This window comes from Sus scrofa, chromosome 9 (assembly GCF_054392235.1).
Source record: "Sus scrofa isolate SSC_HxYL_T2T_F1_AM1 chromosome 9, Sscrofa_HxYL_maternal_Yorkshire_Landrace_v2.0, whole genome shotgun sequence".
Taxonomy (NCBI): domain Eukaryota; kingdom Metazoa; phylum Chordata; class Mammalia; order Artiodactyla; family Suidae; genus Sus; species Sus scrofa.
In genome coordinates, this window is record NC_139391.1 from 96801942 (window position 1) to 96824202 (window position 22261).

General features: G+C 42.5%; 1 protein-coding gene across 16 annotated transcripts in view; it reads left to right on the forward strand.

The window, feature by feature from the left end:
* The first annotated feature begins 4148 nt into the window (after positions 1-4148).
* The window catches only part of KLHL7 (kelch like family member 7), a 72436-nt gene continuing 54323 nt past the window's right edge, over positions 4149-22261 (forward strand). For 10 of the 16 annotated variants that reach the window (XR_014815960.1, XR_014815959.1, XR_014815963.1 and 7 more), the window contains exon 1: positions 4149-4535. Coding sequence is in view for 3 of the 16 variants with exons in the window: in XM_084977226.1 (XP_084833352.1) it covers positions 4416-4535 (120 nt within the window). In the remaining 13 variants the exon portion in view is untranslated. Of the gene's footprint in view, positions 4536-5044; positions 5190-8798; positions 8964-22261 lie in introns of those variants that run through there. The other 6 variants (XM_084977230.1, XM_084977232.1, XM_084977231.1 and 3 more) reach the window with 3 other exon arrangements.

Consider the following 22261-nt stretch of genomic DNA (forward strand, 5'->3'; position numbering starts at 1 on the left):
TCGGCAACACTGTGGCCAGCAGCTGCAGCTCCAACTGGACCCCTAACCCAGGAACTTCCATGTGCCATTGAGTGTGGCCCTAAAAAGATGGAAACAACAACAAAACTCCCAAAAACCAAAAACCAAAACCAATCAAACAAAAAGCCCAGTGATCTCAATATCTCCAAGCTTATAGCCAGTTTCCTTGTCCACTTGGGACCCCCTCCTCTAGGGCAATGATCCCTTCATTCATTATTTATTTTTATAAAAGAAACAAAGAAGATCTTTTGACATTTAGAAAAGCTGACAAAACTCAAAATACAGTATACTACAACAAAGTATACTTAATCAAAGTTCAAGCAATGGGTATAGCCAGTCTTCTCCAAACACTTAATGTGAATATATATTTAGGATTTTGTCCAAAAAAAAAAAATGACATGTTACCTATTTGAATTTCCAGGGATCCTATTGCAGGGGAAGGGAGAGCAGTGGGGGATGGTTCACAGCACTAGTATTCTTTTGTTTGGTTTGGTTTGGTTTGGTTTTGTCTTTTCTGTGCTGCACCCATAGCATATGGAAGTTCCCAGGCTAGGGGTTGAGTCGGACCTGCAGCTGCCAGCCTACACTACAGCCACAGCATTGCCAGATCCGAGTCAGGTCCATGACCTACACCACAGCTCACAGTGACACCAGATCTTTAATCCACTGAGTAGGGCCAGGGATCAAACCCTCATCCTCATGGTTACTACAGTTTGTTACCACTGCCACAGCAGGATCTCCAATAGCCCTAGTATTCTTGAAGAGACAGCAGTGAGTGATGACTTGAAGTGTGATCTTAAGTCTCTGTTCAGGAATTGAACCTGGGCAGCCCGAGTGAAAACCAGGACTCCTAGCCACTAGACAAACTAAAAGCTAGAAGCAGAGTTGCCCTGATTCTTGTCCCCTGTTGAAAGCAAGAGTGTTTCAAGGAAGCAAAGAATGTAAAAACAGGTACAAAGTTTATTGTTACAGTCACAGCACAACATGTGGGAGAGCACACAGAGAAGTAGCTTAAGTCAGAAGCAAAGCAGTATTACACACCCTGCAGGTGTGCAGGTGTGGGGATCCCCTTGATTGAAGAGCACACAAGAGAGGTAATTTACATAACTTATATAGGACAGTTCTTCCAGGTCTTTGTTTTCCATTGGCCAAATATTTTATTTCTCACACCTGACCGGACACAGGACCCTCCCCAATATACGTGCACATCTTTTGGCAAAGGTGGATTCCAGAGCAAGGGGTTCTGGGACAGTATCAAGACTTATTATGGCTTGGCACCTCCTCCCTTTTGGACCCCTAGGAGTCTTACTGTGCATGTGTTATTGGGGAGATTTCCTTGACCCCAGGAGTGACTGAAGTGGTCATCTTATCTTTCTATGTCAGCAGAGCTCAGCTCTTGCAATTAGCTTTTTCTTTGAGGTGTCAAAGAGAAGCAAGGCCCAATTTACTCAGCCTAAGTCCCAGCTATTTGCAGCCCATGGGTCCATTTACCTGCTACCTCATTCTGAACACATTTTGGGAAATGCTGGATTAAATACTAATAATTAATATTATTAACTCAATAAGGTAATAGCATTTGTCTTGTGATGGCACCAATCTAAGCATTTTTGTAAACTTTATAACAGTTCTGTGGTAGGTTCTATTTTTACAGATAAGGAAATTGAAACACAGAAGTTAAGCAATTTGCCCAAAGTTGAACAACTAGAGAGTGGCCTGCTTGACCTTGCAATTCAGGTGAGGCCTCATGCATAACTTCTGTGCTATATAACCTCCATGGTCTCTTTCAGTTCTGAACCCTAAAGCTCTTCCAAAACATTTGGTGTTCTGGATTCTTCAATATGTGAAAGGACTGTTCCAACATCAAGGAGGAAGAATACTGTTTCTTGTTTCCTCTGCCTTGTTACAGATCAGCACTCATCTCATCACCTACATTTCTGCCTTTGAATCCTGGATACTTATTGTCTCCTGAGGTATTAGAGTAAGAAGACAGGTTTCCACTGGCTTTAAATTTATGAATGTTTAGGAATTCCCTTGCGACTCAGTAGGTTAAGGATCCAGTGTTGTCACTGCTGTGACTCTGGTTACAGCCGTGGCTTGGGTTTGATCCCTGGCCTGGGAACTTTTGCATGCCATGGGTGTTGCCAAAAAAGTGTTTAAATACACTCACTCACTCTTCAGTGTCCTAGGTCATTTAAGAAACACATTTTTCCTCATTTCTATGTCCATTAGGAATAAATGGTTCCTATTGCCAGGGTCCATTCTAAAACCTCAAATTACAATTGACTCTTGAACAGCATGGGGTTGAGTGGCCCAGGTCCACTTATACATGAAATTTTTTTTCAATAAACAGATGCAGTACTATATGACCCATGGTTGGTTGAATCACCTGATGTAGAGTCATGGATATAGAGGGCTCATTATGGGACTTTGAGCATCCGTGGGTTTTGGTATCCCTGGAAAGGCCTGGAACCAAGTCCCCGCAAATACCCAGGGACACAGTAAACTATTTACTGTTTAAAATAGAAGATCTGAGACCTTTTAGTGTTTTTGTTTTTGTTTTTGTCTTTTTAGGACCTCACCCTTGGCATATGGAAGTTCCCAGGCTAGGGATCTAATGGGAGCTGTTGCTACCAGCCTAGTTCAGAGCCACAGCAACGCAGGATCCGAGCCGTGTCTGCGACCTACACCACAGCTCATGGCAACGCGAGATCCTTAACCCACTGAGCGAGGCCAGGGATCGAACCCACAACCTCATGGTTCCTAGTGGGATTTGTTTCTGCTCCGACACGGTGGGAACTCCTGAGTCTGTTTAGAGTCAAAGAAAAAAGATAAAGCACATAGAGGCATAAATGTCTTATTCTTTTGTTAAAAATGGAGGCTTATAGGCCACTTGCTTTCTCATTTCAGTTATACAATATTGTTTTGCCCTTATCAAGAGAGAGCATGGAGTTACCACTTCCCTTGGCATATGGAGGTTCCTAGGCTAGGGGTCTAATCAGAGCAGTAGCCGCTGGCCTACGCCAGAGCCACAGCAACACAGGATCCAAGCCGCATCTGGGACCTACACCTCAGCTCACCGCAACACCAGATCCCCAACCCACTGAGCGAGGCCAGGGATTGAACCTGCAACCTCATGGTTCCTAGTTGGATTCGTTAACCACTGCACCATGGCGGGAACTCCAGGATGTGGGTTTGATCCCTGGCCCTGTTCAGTGGGTTCAGGATCTGGTGTTGCCATGAGCTGTGGTGTAGATCAGCAGCTACAGCTCTGATTTGACCCCTAGCCTGGGAACTTCCATATGCCATGGGTGCAGTCTTAAAAAAAGACAAAAAAAAAAAAAAAAAAAAAAAAGAGAGAGAGCGCATAATATTTTGGTAGTGTAAATTATTTTACTTAAAACATGTCTCTATATATTCCTATATAGATATAGGTAGAAAATTAAAGGGATATGTAGAAGTTTTCATAATGTAAAATACACAATTTCAAATAATTTTGTATACTATCATATGCTAGAAAGGATAAGTTATTTCAGTTACAAAAAGCACGATCATGTCTTCTATGACCAAGTTTCGTGTTCCTGTAGAACATTTGAGGAAGCTTAATTGAAGATTTCTGGAGCTGACACCTGAGCTTATTTTCAAACATTGAGGACCGAACTAGCCTACGCTGGGCATGCATTCCACATCGAGACACCAATGGGGACTGTGTGTTCTTGCTTTGTGAAGCTCAGGTAAACAAATCTTTATCTGGAAGCCTTTATCTTAGGGTATGTGATAGTCTTTCATCTTTCTACTGGGTGCCTACAATATGCCAGTTCTGATAGAGGAGTAAAAACACCAACTCTGTTTCTACAGAGCTTACCCTGATGGAAAACACTTTAATGTGTTCTATCACCCAATTTTCCAAAAAAGATAACCTCGCCATGTAATCTAAATTTTAAAATCTCTCTTGGGCAAAGCGCAGCGCAAACTCGGACCAGCTGGACGCCGAAACCCTCCCTTGCTAAGGAACTATGTGCAACGCCAAAGCCCAGCGCTGCGCCCTCGCCCTGCGTCTCTGTGCGGCGCGCAGCCGCGGCGTGGAGGCCCCGCCCCACTCCTGCCTTCATAGTGCCCCCGCCCCCTTGGGCGAAGTGCGCAGGCTCCACCTCCGGGCTCTGCTTCTGCGGGAGACGCAGCCGAGCCCGCGACGTCGCCTCCCCGGGAGCTTCTGAGGGGGCCGCTGGGCCTTGTCCTACCGCGGGGGCCGCACTGCCGCCGGCCGCCTGTCCTGGAGCACGGCGTGGCAGCCGCAGTCCCGGCCTCAGTGTGTGGTAAACAGAAGCCCTAGCGTGCCAGGAGCGTGCAACCTCTTGCCCGACCCGGTGAGCCCCGGGCGTGAACCGTGCTGACGGAGGATGGCAGCCTCCGGGGTGGAGAAAAGCAGCAAGAAGAAGACCGAGAAGAAACTTGCCGCTCGAGAGGAAGCTAAATTGTTGGCAGGCTTCATGGGCGTCATGAATAACATGCGAAAACAGGTACCGCCTCTGTGGGAGTGACCGGCGGCAGGCAGGGGAGGTAGTCCGGGACTCGGGTCCCTGGCTGTTGCGACCGAAACCCGCGCCCTGTGGATCGCGCCCCTCTTCTTCCTCTGTCCTCGTTCTCCCTTTCTTTCTTTGCACGCCGGCGAAGCCGCTGTTTGTGGAGGGTCGCGTTAAACAGTTCTGGAGCAGAAGTGCTTCGTCCGGCGATGCTGTGGCTCAAGTCAGACTCCTGGGGGACCCCTTGGGCTGGCATTCGGCGTCGGGTATCATCGGTTGTGTAACAGCTGTGCCCTAGTTATCTCTTTGTGAGGCGAGGATCCCTCCATTGGCCAGCCGTTTTAAGGTGTCGTGAGATCTTGGGCGAAGAAGCCCATTGGCACAGCACAGCCCCAGGCCCCCAAGGAAGGGAGAGGTATTGCTGGCTTGAAATCAGCTGCTCTTAAGTAGAATTCCCCGCCTCCCTTCTGTTCCCAGGGTGGAGCTAGTTGAAGACAAATCCTCCCGTACGTGTTAATTTAGAGCAGAAACAGTCATGGATAAATACCGTGCCGTCTTTTAAGGGCACCGTGCTCCTGCTATTAAGAGGAGTTCTTTGTTCTGGCTTTGATGTGTGGCGCATTAGTGGAAGTCTTCAGCGCGTCGCGAGAGGTGGGTTATGAAAAGAACGGATTTTAACGCCAGAGAATGTAGACTAGAGAATGGCTTTGTTTTCAAATTCCATAACATCTTATACCAGTAAACATGGAAAAGTCACTTGGTTCTTTTCTGATTCTGGAAACCTTATTTCTAGAAATATGCATCTAGGGAGATGTGTGGGAATGTTTCAGTTTGGGGACTGTGGTCCTGTTTTTCATGACAAAGCAGAACATGAGTATACAGTACTTGGCAAAACCTCGTTTGCACATCTGGTGGTCCTGGTGGGACTATGGACGACAGTAGAGGAATTTAAGGTTTTTATGAAGATACTAACCTCCTGTTTCTTTAAGCAGAGTCTGCTGGGATCTTTGTTCATCAGCTCTTATCTTTGTCAGTGAATGCAGTAGATATTCCTGGGAGTGCCTTTAAATCTTGACTGGCCTTTGGGCTGAAGTAGCTGTGAATGTCTGAATTCAGTATTTTACGTAACTTACATTCATACATCTATTTTCATGTATAAATTGATGCTCCTTTCATGTGAACCTTTTCTATACTTAGGACACCACTGACTTCACCTTACTGGTACATTTAGTTAGTGTCTGCCTCTAAAAGGTAATTGATCCACAGTTCGCCACAGTTGCCCAAATTTGTTTCCAGCAACTCCCCCCCTCCTTTAAATATGTGTTTTCATATGCAGACTATAGCATGGGAATGTTGTGTCACAGTCCTTACATAGATAGGATAGGGTGCAACTGTGTTGCAGCATCAAATGTTTACTTGAAGAGGAGGGGATAGTCTGAGACTGTTTTAGCTTTTGAAGTTTAAAAATTGATTTATATCCATTTCTTAGACTTAGCTTTAAACAATGTTAGCATCTGTTTTTTATTGTTAAAATAGAAATAGTTATGAGATACCAAGATTATATTATTGAGTAGGAAGGGGAAAATGGATTGGGTGAGCCATCAGGGATCTCTTCTGCAATGGTTAACCGACCTTAACCTGCCAGATTCTCCTTTTGTCAGTGGCTTTGCTTATTATTCAAACAATTCTCCAGCAGTTCTTTTACCAACTTCATGGAATCCTGCATCTTTTGTAAGATGTGCTTTTTCACTTTGCAGTTGATTTACCTTATACACATACTATGCTGTTTAACATTGTAACACAGAAGAGACTGAGAAGGGCAGTTAATGGGAAGTGGCAGAAGTTGAAGCTGATCTGAGCCAGGGAAGGAATATTTGAGTGAGGACCCATTTTAAAAGTGTTCTAATTCCATGGTGAATATTCTTGTGTTATTACTGTTTTTTCTTTGCCTTATGACGTTATTACCTTGGGGATCAGAATAATGAGTGCCTGGATGGCAAGGGCCACTCTCTACACACCCAGAAATAGCTGTACAAGAATTTAAGAACACTGTGAAATTAGAATTCCTGAATCCCAATTCTTGCTCTACCATTAATTAGTTTGTGATCTTTGTGATTTAGGTCATTTCATCTCTAACATTGTAGCCAATTTATGCATAGTTGCAAAAGGAGCTGGCTCCTGTGGATCCTTTTCCTCCATCATCCTTTTTTTTTTTTCCCAAAATAGTATTTTTAATAGGCTCAGAAAACATGAATATGAGAAGAAAAATTCAAGATATAAAGAATAACCTCATGTAACTTGCAGATATTGAAAAGCATGTTATATTCATGAGAAGTTCCACGTACTCAAAAAATAATCCCCCACTTTGAGTGTTGGGAAAATTTCACTGTAGATCCTCCATCATCCTTTAAGTCATTTCTAGCCTTTTTTTTTTTAAGTTTTATTGAACTTATTGAATAATTTCTGCTGTACAATGGAGTGATTCAGTTATATTTATATACATACCCATTTTTGGCCTTCTGTTTTTAAGTAAACTTTCCAATGAAATGTAGGATTCACATAAAAGACTACAAATCATAAATGCACAGCTCATTGAACTATTATAAAATGAACACACCACCACCAGGGAAAACATGAGTAATACACCAGAAGTCCCTACCTTATATACCCTTCTTAGTTGCTGCTCTCTCAAAGGTAAACCTAATTTCTATTCTAACTTCTATTACCATAGATTTGTTTTTCCTGTTTTTGAATACATACATGGAATCATTGAATATATACTCCTGCATCTTGGTTTGTTTTTTTGTATGTTTCCTTCCTTCCTTCTTTCAAATGGCCATGCCCAGGGCATATGGAGGTTCCTGAGCCAGGATTGAATCCAAGCCACAGCTGCAGTCTACACCAGATTCTTTAACCCACTGCGCCAGGCCAGTGATAGAACCCACACCTCTGCAGTGAACTGAGCCAATGCAGTCAGATTCTTAAACTACTGTGCCACAGCAGGAATTCTCATCTTGGTTTCTTAAAGCTGGCATCTTGTGGAGTACTTTTGTGGTGCAGTAGGTTAAGTATCTGGAGTTGTCGCTACATCAGCTCAGATTTGGTCCCTGGCCAGGGAATTTCCACATGCCAGGTTTATCTATATTGCTGTGTGTGCTCTAATCCATCTTCATTGTATAGTATCCCATTTTATAAATACACCACAGTTTATCCATTCTGTCATTTTAGGCATTTGGCGTTTGGTGACTATTAAAATGGGTATTACTTTGAACATTTTTGTACATATTGTACATACCTTTTTTTTGCTGCGCCCTTGGCATATGGAAGTTCTTGGGCTAGGGATCGAACCTACATCACAGCAGTGACATTGCTGGATCCTTAACCACTGGACCACTAGGGAACTGCTCATGTATGTCTTTTGATGTGCACATGTATGCATTTCTGTTGGGAAATACACAAGTATGGAGTATTCAGTTTTAATAGATAGTCTGGTATAATTTCCAAAGTTGTGCCAGTTTACATTTCGGCCAGCCCTGCTTGAGAGAGACTTTTTGCTCTACATCCTTGCCAACACCTGATATTGTCAGTCTTTACAGTGTTAGCTGTTCTGGTTTAATTAGGTTGAGCACTTTTTCATTCATTTTTCTAACTTTTCATTTAGATGTTATTACCTGTTAAACTAGAAAGGGACTCTGCAAAGCAGGGCAGGGTCATAGTCACTATTGTGCATATCCAGTGCTGTTGCTGTTGTGTTGAGGAAGTCTAGAAGACCCTTAGTAATTGAGAAGTATGTTTTGAGAACTTCCTGAGTACCACTGTAGTTCACAGCTTCCTCTGGTTAAATGAATTAATTTAATTCGTTCTAATTAAATGAGTAATTAGAATGTAAAAGCTTGTTAAAGCCCCATTGAGAGTAAGTTAAGTGAGAGAACCACAAAGCTGATTTGAGGATTGAGTGCTGGACTCACTAAATCACCTGACTCACTTACTAGCTCACCTGGGCTCACTTAGTAAAATGACTCAGCTTCTGTACACTCACCTCTCCAAGACTATAAATTACTATGTCATTAATCTTATGGTCTCTTGTGAGTAATCTAAACCTCGTGCATTAAATCTTGAGTAATACTTCTCTAGCACTTATTTTCTACCAGCCATCCTTCACAGTGTTTTACATGGATTGTCTCATTTTAGTTTCATAACTCCCATTATCCAGACCTTTCTATCCTAACTCTCTTCTGTGTTCTCTTTTTGTCTGTCCAGCTAAGGAGATAGCGTCTCTCTCTTCTCAATATCCCAAGCTTTCTTGGCCCTCTGTCCTTTATTCACATCCTTTGGGCAACAAGCATTGATGACTATTCACCTCCTTTGTGCAAGGCTACCAAGCACACCTGGAGAATATCCCATTACTGGGCAATCCTCTGTCAGGTGAGTCTTAACTTCAACTAGGCCAGCAGTACTACTGGTTGAGCAGCCCTGACTATTGTCTACTACTTTCCCCTAATCTAAGTTCTTTCTCTGTATCCTCATTTTCAGTAGAACATCCTTCTTCTTCTTCTTTTTTTTTTTTTTCTTTGCCGTATCCAAAGCATGTAGAAGTTCCCGGGCCAGGGATCGAATCCAAGATGCTGCAGTGACAACACAGATCCTTAACCCACTGTGCCACAAGAAAACTCCTTAGATAATGCCTCTTTTGACATCACAAACAAATAGAAGTCATTAATCTGGAAATGTCTAACTTTTAACTTCCCACCATCAGATCTATAAACCTTTTGACGCTTAGTCTTTTTATTCTGATACAATGGAGAAGCTGACTCTTTTCCATCTAAAGGCAGTACTTTCACCTGGGCTCTGACTCCCTCAGTACTAGTCAGAAAAGTTACACAGTTGGTTATTCCAGTTTTCTTTTCTTTTCTTTCTTTCTTTTTTTTTTTTTTCTTTTCTTTATTGACCATGTCTAGAGCATATGGAAGTTCCTGGGTCAAGGATGAAACCTGTACCATAGCAGTGATTTGAGTCCCAGAAGTGACAGTGCCAGACCCCTAACTGCAAGGCCACCAGGGAACTGCAATTATTCCATCTTTGTTGAGCATTTTTAACTTGTTCACAAGATTTTAACCAGCATCATTTAGTCATGTTTTAACCTTTCTAGCTTGTAAACCAACCAACAAACCAGTCAGCTCATTCTTAGTCTTAACATTTCCCTATAAGGAAAACATTTCCCCTCCTTGTGAAAACCAGAAGGTGGATAGAGTCACCGCCTTTTTTGGTTCACTGTTTATGTATTTCTGTGTATCAGTTTGGCTCTCTGACTCATCCATTCAGATGAGTACTTGTTAAGAACCCACTGTGTGTTAATAGGCATTTTGCTAGGTTCTAGAGTTTGGTGAGCAAAACCGAGTGGTCCTTGTTCTTACGAATGTTGTAGACTAGCAGGAGAGTGAGACATTAGTCAAGCAGTCTCTCTCTCTCTCTCTCTCTCACTCTCACACACACACACAATGCAAAATTGCCAACATTAAGAAGAACATGGTACAGTGAGGATATATGGATGGATGATTTGATCATCAGGAAGGTTTCCTTAAGGGATAATTGAATGGAGAGCTGAGAGAGTTTCTCTTGTGTCTCAGTGGGTTAAGAACCTGACTAATATCCATGAGGATGCAGGATCTATCCCTGACCTCATTCAGTGGGTTAAGGATCTGGCATTACCACAAGCTGCAGCATAGGCCACAGATGTAACCCAGATCTGGCATAGCTGTGGTTGTGGCTATGGCTGACAGCTGCAGTTCCTATTTGACCCCTAGCCTGGGAACCTACATGTGCCGCAGTTATGGCCCTAAAAAGGAAAACACAACCAAACAACAACAAACCCCCACCCCACCCCACCCCCACCCCCAAGAGCTGAAAGAAGAGTAGAGGTTAATGTTAACCAGACACCTTAAGGAAGAGCCTCTCAGGTAGAAGGAACAGCACTGACAGAGGCTCTGAGTTGGAGACCTACTTACTATAAAATGGCAATTACAGGAGTTCCCATTGTGGCGCAGTGGTTAACAAATCCGACTAGGAACTATGAGGTTGTGGGTTTGGTCCCTGGCCTTGCTCAGTGGGTTAAGGATCCGGCGTTGCCATGAGCTGTGGTGTAGGTTGCAGACGCGGCTCAGATCCCGTGTTGCTGTGGCTCTGGTGAAGGCTGGCAGCTACAGCTCCGATTGGACCCCTAGCCTGGGAATCTCCATATGCCGCGGGAGCGGCCCAAGAAATGGCAAAAAGACAAAAAAAAAAAAAAAGGCAATTAAAAGTGACTGCTAAAAGGCCAGTGTGACTGGAGCACAACTTGGAGAATAGCGAAGGATAAAACTAGAGAAGTAGCCAGAGATCTGCCCATGTATAGCCTCATAAGTCAAGTTAGGGAGTTTTGCCTTTATTTTAAAACCCTTTCAAATATATGTGCGTGAAAGATGAAGAATAGATGGTACCTGTTTTTCTTTTGAAAAAGATGATTGACAGCTCTGTGGTGAATGAATTAGCTCTCAGAATGGTTGCTGGCAGAGCAAACTGGAAGTTGTTACAGTAGCCCAGTGAGATGGTCCTTTGAACTAAGGTGATAGCAGAAATGACAATATCAGTGAAGAAAAGACAAGATATATTCAAAAGATTTAGGAGGTAAGATCAACAGGAATTAGTGATGATAATGATCTCATGTGGTTGTGGTGACTAAACTAGATCACCAAATTAAGATAACTTAAAAGCAGGACCTGATAATGAGTAGGTTCTCAATAAATATTGGCTATTTTTATTGCTGTTGTAGTGGTAGTAGTTGATTAGATGCTAAGGGGTTCTGCATAGGATGTCATTTGTGACCTCTAGAGTTCTAGAATGTGTAGCTCGATAGATGGATGATGACACTATTCACCAAGAGAGGAGATACTAGAAATGGATCAAGTCTTTGAGGAAAGAATTTTATTTTGTGTTTTAGATATGTTTAGTTCTTGGTGCCCCTGAGATATTGAGATATCTGATGAGTCGAGGTCTGGAAAATTGTGGGTTGGAAGTATAAATTCACAGAGTTCCCTGATGGCATAGCAGGTTAAGGATACGATGTTATCACTACTGTGGTGAGAGTTCAGTCCCTGACCCGGGAACTTCTGCATGCCTGGGCATGGCCAAAAAAAGAAAAAAAAATTTTAATTTATATTTTTTAGTGTTTTTAATTTTTTAGTGTTTGAATTTATGAGTTGTGTGCAGATAAAAGAAGAGTCTCGTAGTTCCCATTGTGGCTCAGCAGGTTAAGAGCCCAACATAGTGTCCATGAGGATGCAGATCCATCCTTGGCCGTGCTCAGTGAGTTAAGGGTGCCGTGTAGATCGAAGATTCAGCTCAGATCTGGTGAAGCTGTGGCGTAGGCCTCAGCTGCTGCTCCCATTCAACCCCTGGCCCTGAACTTGTATATGCCCAGGTGTGCCCCCCCCCAAAAAAAAGAATCTAGGGTAAAGATTAAGTAGGGAATGAGCCTGTGAAGAAAGGAGACAGAAAAGGAATGCCCAGAAGAGTGGATGGAAAAGGAGAGTTTTGAGATCAAAGAAATTATTTCAAAAGGAGGATGGCAAATTTTAAGCCAATGAGAAGACAGAGTAAGATTAGAACTAACAATGCTCATAGGATGTAGCTACAAAGAGGGTTTTGTTTTTGTTTTTGTCTTTTGTCTTTATAGGGCCGCGCCCGCAGCATATGGAGGTTCCCAGGCTAGGGGTCTAATTGAAGCTACAGCTGCTGGTCTACACCAGAGCCACAGCAACACCAGATCCAAGCTGCGTCTGCAACCTACAGTGCAGCTCACGGCAACGCCAGATCCTTAACCCACTGAACAGAGGCCAGGGATCGAACCCGTGACCTCATGATTCCTAGTCAGATTCATTTCTTCTGCGCCACAACAGGGAACTCCAAAAGAGGGGTTTTTGACTATAGTGAGAGTTGGTTTGATGGGGAGGAGACAGAGATGGAAGTCAGACAGAAATGGATGTGAGTCAGATATGAGAAAATTGGAGATAGTCATTTGGCCCTGAAGGAAGTGACGAAATCAAATGAAGGCTTTTGGTCTTATTTGTTTAAATAGGAGGTGTATCTGTGTTTAAAAATGAGTGGGCCTGCTGTATAGCACAGGGAACTATATCTGGTGACTTGTAACAAAACATGATGGAGGATAATGTGAGAAAAAGAATATATATATATATATATATGAATGACTGGGTCACTTTGCTATACAGCGGAAATTGACAGAACATCAAATCAACCAAAATGGAAAAAATAAAAACCATTAAAAAAATAAAAACTAGTGGGAAGAATTCATTTGAGACAAAGAGGTTGGCTATATTAGACAAAATGGTTGATTAATAGATGATTCCTGAGATGAGATCCAAAATAAAGGTGAATAAGCTCAAATGGGAGGACAGTTCCTCTTGCATAGGTGTGGGAAGGAGGAGAGGGTTGGTAGGTACATAGATGGGTGTGTTCGGAATCTAGAGAATAAAGGAGTTTCTGTCTAGGGTCTTTTGTTTTCTCTGAAAAGTAGATAAGATAATCTGCTAAAATGAAGGTTGGGGATGAAGCTGGAGGTTGAGGAAGGGTTTTGTTTGTTTTTGTGTCTTTTTAGGGCCAAACCCACAGCATGTGGAGGTTCCCAGGCTAGGAGTCAAATCTGAGTTGTAGTCACCAGCTTACATCACAGCCACAGCTATGAGGGATCCGAACTACATCACAGCTCATGGCAACACCGGATCCTTAACCCACTAAGTGAGGCCACGGATTGAACCTGTATCCTCATGGATCTTAGATTCATTTCCACTGAGCCATGACGGGAACTCTGAAGAAAGTTGTTTTTGTGAAGAATAGAAATGGTGATGGTTGGTAGTGCTTTTGAGATTAATTATCATGAACTTAAAATGAAGATTTATCCATAACGAGGCCTTCCCAGCCCTGTGTGATCTGATCCCAGCCTGCTTCTCTAGTCGGATCTCAAACTGCTTTTCTCTTAGCCATTTCACTCTATGCATTTGTCTTTCTTTCAGAGAGTAAAATGTTGTACCAGGGCTTATGCTACTCTTCTCTTCCTACTCATGCTTCAGTTTTACCTTAAAAGGCATTTCCTCCCTGAATGCCCTGGATTATGTCAAGGCCTTCTATAACATCTACTCTTAAAGCACTCTGTTCCTTTCCTTCATGCATTTAATCAACTCTATAAAAGCAATAAACACTTTTTAGTTTAATACATATCTTTGTTACCATAGGCTCTATATTCCATGAGGCCAGGAACTGTGTTTAGCTTACTCAACTATATTGCTAATATTTACCACGTAGATGCTCAGTTATTTGGGGACTTGGGGGTTTGTTTGTTTTTGTTTCTTTTTTTTTTTTTTTTTTTAGGGCTGCACGTGGCATATGGAGGTTCTCCGGCTAGGGGTCGATTCAGAGCTGTAGCTGCCAGTCTACTCCACAGCCACAGCACTGCAGAATCCGAGCTGTGTCTGCAACCTATACCACAGCTCACAGCAACGCAGGATCCTTAACCTACTGAGCAAGGCCAGGGATCAAACCTGTATCCTCATTACACTAGTTGGGTTCTTAACCTGCTGAGCCATGGCAGGAACTCCTCCTCAAATGGTTTTTTTCCTTTTGGGGGGTTGTACTTGTGGCATATAGAAGTTCCCAGGCTAGGGGTCCATTCAGAGCTAGAGCTGCTGACTTGCACCACAGCTATAGCAACACAGGCTCAGAGCCTCATCTGCAGCCTATACCACAACTCACGGCAACACTGGATCCATAACCCACTGAGCAAGGCCGGGAATTGAACCTGTATCCTCATGGATAGTAAAGTCAGGTTTGTTGCTACTGAGCCACGTTGGGAACTCCCTCCTCAAATACTTTTTAATAGTTGATGTCATAGATGTGGTTGATAACACCTAGAGGATATGTGGACAGAGGATGAAACTGGGTAGCATGAACATTTTAAAGGATAGGAAGAAAAGTGCATTGGGGATTAAAGAACAGGAGAAAAGAAAGACAAGGAATAATGTCATTGAAACCAAGATTAAGTTAAAAAGAAGAAGAGGCAGTAGGGAGTATTAAATGCTATATAGGGAGGTCAAAAAACATAGTGTCCAGTAGATTTGAAAATTGGTGGTTTTAGCAAGCAGAGTTTTGTTGTTGTTGTTGTTTATCTTTTTAGGGCCACACTTGCGGCCTATGGAGGTTCCCAGGCTAGGGGTCTAACGGACCCACAGCTGCCAGCCTACACCACAGCCAGAGCAACACCAGATCCTAGCTGCATCTGCAACCTATACCACAGCTCACAGCAGTGCCGGAACCTTAACCCACTGAATGAGGCCAGAGATCTAACACACAACCCCAAGGTTCCTAATCAGATTCATTTCTGCTGCACCACAATGGGAATGCCAGCAAGCGAAGTTTTAATACAGTGGTGGAGGGAACAGAGTGGTGAGTACATGGAGAGGAAACTGTCCATGTGTAAGCCGAGTTCCCCAGGTGGAATTAATGTTTTCCTGCTAAATTCCATGGTATCTAGTGCATACAGCCATCATGATACCACATGTGTCTTGAATGAATTAGTACAGAAGCACATCTCCCCCCTTTTTTTTTTAGGGCTGTACCCGCAGCATAGGGAGGTTCCCAGGCTAGGGGTCTAGTCATGGTTACAGCTGTCAGCCTACACCAGAGCTACAGCAATGCCAGATCGGAGCTGCGCCTGCTACCCACACCACAGCTCATGGCAACACCGGATCCTTAACCCACTGTACAAGGCCTGGAATCGAACCAGCAACCTCATGGTTCCTAGTCCAGTTTGTTTCTGCTGTGCTATGATGGGAACTCCAGAAGCACATCTTAAGGGAGAGAAGATTGCATTAAAATTCCCTTCTGAGAAGAATAAAGACAATCAAGATTTGGGAGATACAGGGACCAGGCTAGCCCCAAAGGTCTCTACCCTTTTTCTAGAACACTGCCTTCATTATACCTCAGCTCTGACTACTCGAAGTCTTTTTCAGAATTTCAAATGCTGGTGAGAGAGAATCTGATAGTCATAGTTTAGGTTAAATGTTAATCCTTTGAATAAATTATCTGTGCTAAGTGGGCTAGGGCCTTGTAGCACAAACATGATCTTTCTTAGACTTTCTCCTTGAATCATAATTAAATTGAGTCACAATTTAATTTGACCCTATGAACTTTCATTGTGAAAAATCATTTTAAAATGGTTTTGTGTCTTCTTTAGAACCTCTTTTAGTAATGTCTTTAGTGACTCATTGCTTTAGGAAGCAGTGTGCTATAGTGGAATAACATGGATGTTGGATTCAAACACATTTCTGTGTTTGAATTCTGTTGTCTTATTGTGTGACATTGGGCCAGTCACTTCTTCAGCCATTTATGTTCTTTTCTTTTTTTTTTTTTTTTTCCTTTTTTGGCTACCCTGTGGCATATGGATTTCCCTGGCTAGGGATCAGATCCAAGCCACAGTTATGACCTATGGTGCAGCTGCAGCAACGCTGGATCCTTAATCCACTGCCAGGCCAGGGATCAACCTACATCCCTGCCCAGAGACATCCACTACAGCCCAACCTACATCCAGAGACAATGCCACTGATCCCGATGCCACTGATTCCGTTGTGCTGTAGCAGGACTCTGCCTTTTATGTTCTTACCTGCTTAACAATTAGCATAATATCATACTAACCTACCTTATTGATGCTAGGACTAGTGAGAGAAGAATGTGAAAACTTTTGATAAATTATTCGTTGTTAATAAATACTGTTGGTATTGTGATAATCCCACAGTGGATCTGCTGGAATTCTTGGTTGCCAGCAATAGAAACTTATTGTCTTAAGTAAATATAATTTATAGCAAGGATGTTGGAAGCTTACAGCATTTACCACAGGCTGGCAGGCAAGCAAGCATGGCAGTCAAGCAGGAACCAGGGATTCTTGTGTAGCTGTCAAGGTTCCACTGCAGCTGATGCTTCCACAAAGACATCCTGTCATTTCCCTCACACTGCCCCTTCTATCATTCAGTCACAATTCAAAATCCTGGAAGTAGGTGTCTAATTGGCAGACCTTAGATTGTTTGCCAGCTTAGAGCCCTACTAAGAAGTGGGTAGAAGAATTATCTGGTTTAGGAGTTTCATAATGAGAGGCAGAAGCTGAGAACTGCCCTCTGACCAAGATCGTTCATGATGATTTTTTTCCCCTGGAGTTCCCATTTTGGCTCAGTGGTTAACAAAACTGACTAGGAACTGTGAGGTTGTGGGTTCGATCCCTGGCCTTGCTCAGTGGGTTAAGTATCCAGTGTTGCCATGAGCTGTGGTGGAAGTCACAGACATGGCTCGGATCTGGCATTGCTGTGGCTGTGGTGTAGGCCAGCGGCTAGTGATCCAATTAGACCCCTAGCCTGGGAACCTCCAAATGCCTCTGGTGTGGCCCTAAAAGAGACCAAAAAAAAAAAAAAGATTTTTTTTCCGGAGATGACAGTTTGGGGGTTCTAATAGGCAGAGGATTTTGGATGCTAAATTGCCAGATCCCACAAATATACCTTAGGCTGTCCAGTACAGACATGTATGCTCTTATTCCTATAATTTAAAAAGTATATCTTTATCACCAATTAAATTTATTTGCCATATCTAACTCTAAGATCACATGGTGATATCCATTGTTTCTATAGTCCTTTTAAGATCCTAAGTTTTATGTAATAATAGATTCTTTATATGATTGTGGAAGGGAAGGAAACTAGTTAAAACTTATGTAAATGTAAAAGTCAAAGAGTTCCTATTGGGGCTCAGCAGTTTAAGAATCTGACTAGTATACATGAGGATACGGGATAGTTTGATTCCTAGCCTCACTTAGTGCATTAAGGATCAACTTAAGGATCTGGTGTAGCTGCAAGCTGTGGTACAGGTCTCAGATGAGGCTTGGATCCTGCATTGCTATTGCTGTGGCATAGGCAGACAGCTGCATCTCTGATTTGACCCCTAGCTTGAGAACTTCCATATGACGCATGTGTGGCCTGAGAAAGAAAAAAGAAAAAAAGAAAAGCAAAGATGAAAATAAAGGTAGAAGCCACATTCATTTTTTATTATTTGTTAATTTTTGTATTTGTGATTTCTTTCTTCACTGCTTATTCCTATTCTTTGTCTTTAGCCAACACCTTAAAGTTCTTTATTTGATGGGATGATTTGATCTTTTTTCTTTTTTTGTATTTTTTATTTTTTTTTTTTTTGCTTTTTAGAGCTGCACCTGTGGCATATGGAAGTTCCCCATGGAGGGGTCAAATAGGAGCTGGCCTACACCACAGCCACAGCAGTGAGGAATTCAATCCAAATCTGCTACCTACACCACTGCTCACAACAATGCTGGATCCCTGACCCACTGAGCAAGGGCAGGGATCTAACCGGCATCCTCACGGATACTAGTTGGATTCATTTCCACTACACCACAACAGGGTGATCTGATCTTTTATTCCTAGGTATCCTGAGCCTTTGATCTTGCTTGTTTAGGGTTACTTTAGTGTTATATTGACATTTACCACTAGATTTGGCAGTACTAGTGTTGGGCCTTGGATTTATTTTATTCTACTTAAAAGCTGATTAGTTAGCCTGTAGATGTTTAGTAGATGCTGGCAGAAGACATGAGATTCCTAGGTCAGAGACAGTAGACTTCATTGCATCAGTTTCCCTTGCCCCACAAGTAACTATGAGGATGACATGGTGGGGCCCAATGGATGTTAGACACACAGTGGGTTTGTGTTGCAGCTGAGTAATGAACACTGAATGAAAGGAATCTGTTTTTGTTTTTGTTTTTGTTTTTTTTTTGAGCTGCGGTACGGCATATGGAAGTTCCCAGGCTAGGAGCTGAATTGGAGTTGCAGCCTCTGGCCTACATCACAGCCACAGCAACACCAGATCTGAGCTGCATCTGTGATTATACCGCAGTTAATGATGACGCTGGATCCTTAACCCACTGAGCGGGAGCCAGAAATTGAACCTGCATCTTCATGGGCACTAGTCAGGTTTGTTACTACTAAGCCACAATGGGAACTCTGTCATTTTTAAAGCAAGCAATAGGCAAATCCACTTATCCTGGAGTGGAGACATTATCTCACCCTTATGGTCAGTCGCTGCTAACAAAACTCTGAGAAATGGTGACTTCATGGGTAAAAAGTGGTAGGGCCTTGCATTTTTGGCATGTCTAGGAAGATAAGCAGGAACTCAAGAGTCCCATGGACGACTGTCTCTCCCAACAACCAGAAGGTACCCAATGGGGGTCCCATGACTTCCAGTCATCTCTCACTGCATGGAGAAGAGCAAGTTTTTTTCCTGATGGCCATGATCAGACACCTATCCAAATGTGAGAACTTTTTACCTAGTGGCATGAGGAGGCCAAAATGGCCAGGTTACAGTCTTAACTTTTAGTTCTTTGGAAATGTTTGTTGTTATGTCACATGGTTAAATCACTCTTCTTTTGGGTCCCCAAATCTCTAAACCACTAGCAGAACCCACCTCCAGAAAGACTAAATGCTGAGATCAGAAACAAAATTTTTGTAAATGAATTAATCATATTAGCGAGGGGAGCCTCTTCCATATCTTGGATGCCAAGCTAGTTCTGGCTATAGAGAAACCATTCTGTCTGTATAAATTACATGAAATCACATCATTTAGAAACAGATTAAGCTGCTTTTTTTCATTTTTTATTTTAAGTGAGAATTGCAATGATTTTATATATATATATATTTTTTTTTTTTTGTGGTTTTTTTTAGGGCCGCACCTGTGGCAATGGAGTTTCTCAGGCTAGGGGTCCAGTGGTAGCTACAGCTGCCAGCCTATGCCACAGCAATGCAGCATCCAAGCCTTGTCTGCAACCTGCACCGCAGCTCCAGGCATGGCCAGATTCTTAACCCATTGAGCGAGGCCAGAAATCCAACCCACAACCTCATGGTTCCCAGTCGGATTCGTTTCCACTGCACCACGATGGGAACTCCAGATTAAGGTGCTTTTTAAAAAAGGTTTGAAAACCACTGACCTAGGCTTTTCCCTGAAAAGAGAATAATTTGTGTCTGTCTGTCTGTCTCTGTGTATATGTGGTTTGGGGAACAGAGAGGAGAGGGATTGACAGAATTGGAAGAACATTTCTGACCTTCACATCTTACAAAGGGAAGGCCGGAGAGACCTTGAGTTCACACCTCTCTTCCTGATTTTGCCCAATGAGTGAGAAGTTGCTTATAAAATTACTTTAGAACTTAAGACATTGCTATTTTATTAATGATGAGATTATTCATGTACTTCTGCTTAAGGTCTCTATCTGCTAAGCAGGACAGGTAAGATGTGTCTTAGGGTGGACTCTGTATATTGTACTTGGGCCCAATTTTTAGTTTGCAGACATATGAATATGCAGATTACAAAATTTAGATTATTGAGATTTGCAGGGGTAGGCTTCTTAAGCAAAGCCTCATCTTCTAACTTTATTTTACTGGAGAAACACTGCAAATGAGGGACTACCAAGTACTTGCCCATCTGTCGGTAGGGTGTTTCATTACCTCTCATTTGACTATTGGTGTTTATGTAAACTCCCCAAGTTGAGAATTTTAGAGGATTAAATGGTGGAATTTAAACATCAAATTACCACCACAACTCCTCACAGAAATTAGCTGGACAAAGTACTGTGAGCTCATATTCCCAAGTTTGCTTTGTCTTTTAGATGCTTTGTTTTCTTATTGGCACAGGGAGTTCTTTGTTCTATCTTGAATGCTGACGAGGCATCTCTATCAATAACTGCTCCTTTGTGTATCCTCTGAAGACTTGTTTAGGTTATTTAAATTTTTACTCCAAAAAGATTTGAAATGGGTATCTCTTAAGTTAACCCTGAACTGGAAATTCACTTCCATTTCTCAAATTTTTCTCAGCGAAAATGTCATTCATTGCACTCCAGATTGTCTGCATTGAACAGAATGACAGCTTAAAGCCCTCCCATTCCATGTTAGCAACAGAAAATCCCCCAAATTTGTTTGTTATGAACTCCTCTTATTAAATTCCCACAGCTATGATCTCCCTATGAATTAAAATTAAAGCAAATGAAATATAAAAGTCTGCTCTCTGGTTTCTTATACTGCTCAGTCTCAGCCAGAAGCCATTCTCTTAAATGTTTGGGTCAAGTCAGGATAACTTTTTTTTTTTTTTTTTTTGTCTTTTTGCCATTTCTTGGACTGCTCTTGCGGCATATGGAGGCTCCCAGGCTAGGGGTCTAATTGGAGCTGTACCCACCCGCCTACACCAGGGCCACAGCAACACGGGATCCGGGCCACATCTGATCTGCAACCTACACCACAGCTCACGGTAACACTGGATCCTTATCCCACTGAGCAAGGCCAGGGATCGAACCTGCAACCTCATGGTTCCTAGTCGGATTCATTAACCACTGCCTCACAACGGGAACTCCAAGTCAGGATAACTTCTTCAGCAACTTTAGCATAGACTGTTTTCCTTTGGAATAGATTAAGTTAGTTTAGCACCTCCAAATCTGAATTTCTCCAATTTCAAATCTGAATTTCTCCAATTTCATTGGTGTCACATGTTTTCATTATGTCAAAGGTCTCTAGGGCTTTTTTTGGTTTTGTTTTTGTTTTACTTATTTATTTTTGGCTGTGCCTGTGACATGTGGAAGTTCCCAGGCTAGGTATCCATCCTGCGCCTCAGCAATGACCCAAGTCGCTGCAGTGACAACACTGGATCCTTAACCTGCTGTGCAAGAAGAGAACTTCATCACCCCATCCCCACAAACCTGAAAAGATACAAGTACATCTCTTATCTCTACAATAAATAGTGCAGAGGCTGACATATTATTATACAGCCCTAACCCACATTGTTTCCAGCCAAAAACAGAGAAATTTCCGTTTCTGGGGGAACAGAGTTTTCAAAGAAAACAAAATCTTGGCTTTTGATGTTGACAGGTTGCCAGTCTGTGTCAGCTGTTCGTAATTGATAGACTCTAAGACTAAAGTCAGTTGGGAAGAATCACCTATCCAGAGGCCAGTAGGGACACTGTGTTTACTGGATAGGGAAGGAATTTCACCTGTGCATGATAATGCTTTGTTGGCATGAGACATTGTTTTACTTGGGTAAAATGTTAGAAATTTGTCAGGGGGATTTCTCTCTCCTAGAGGTTTCTTTTTTCCTTGTTGTCACATTTAAAGATTAATTTTCATTTTGTTTTTGAACCCTGTGGTCCTGGCTACCCAGTGCTCAAATGATTGAGTTTTGTCTAGTGACAAAGTTGTCCCTCCCTCTTGGGATGATTGAGTTTTGTCTAGTGACAAAGTTGTCCCTCCCTCTTGGGAGGAGAGTGATCCACACTTGTAATGGGCACTTGTGCAAAGCAAGTTTGTGGCTTTGCATGCTGCGCTCCAGTTTTGATCCTCCTGGTCTATCTATACCTTTGTGTCCTCATCACAATCCTGTCCTGCTATGAAATTCCTTATATAAATTAATCTTACTTCTTTGAGGAGCCTTTCTTTTTTCCTTTCCATTTGTTTCAGCTGAAGCATGACATTTAAGGGGTTCCTATAAGGCCTGTGCTCCTCTAACCTTGCCTTTCTTCATTATTTGTTTTCTAGGCTTTGGTCAGAGCAGACACATTGCTTTCTGTTACTTATTTGTGTCAAAATTGGCTGTCTGTG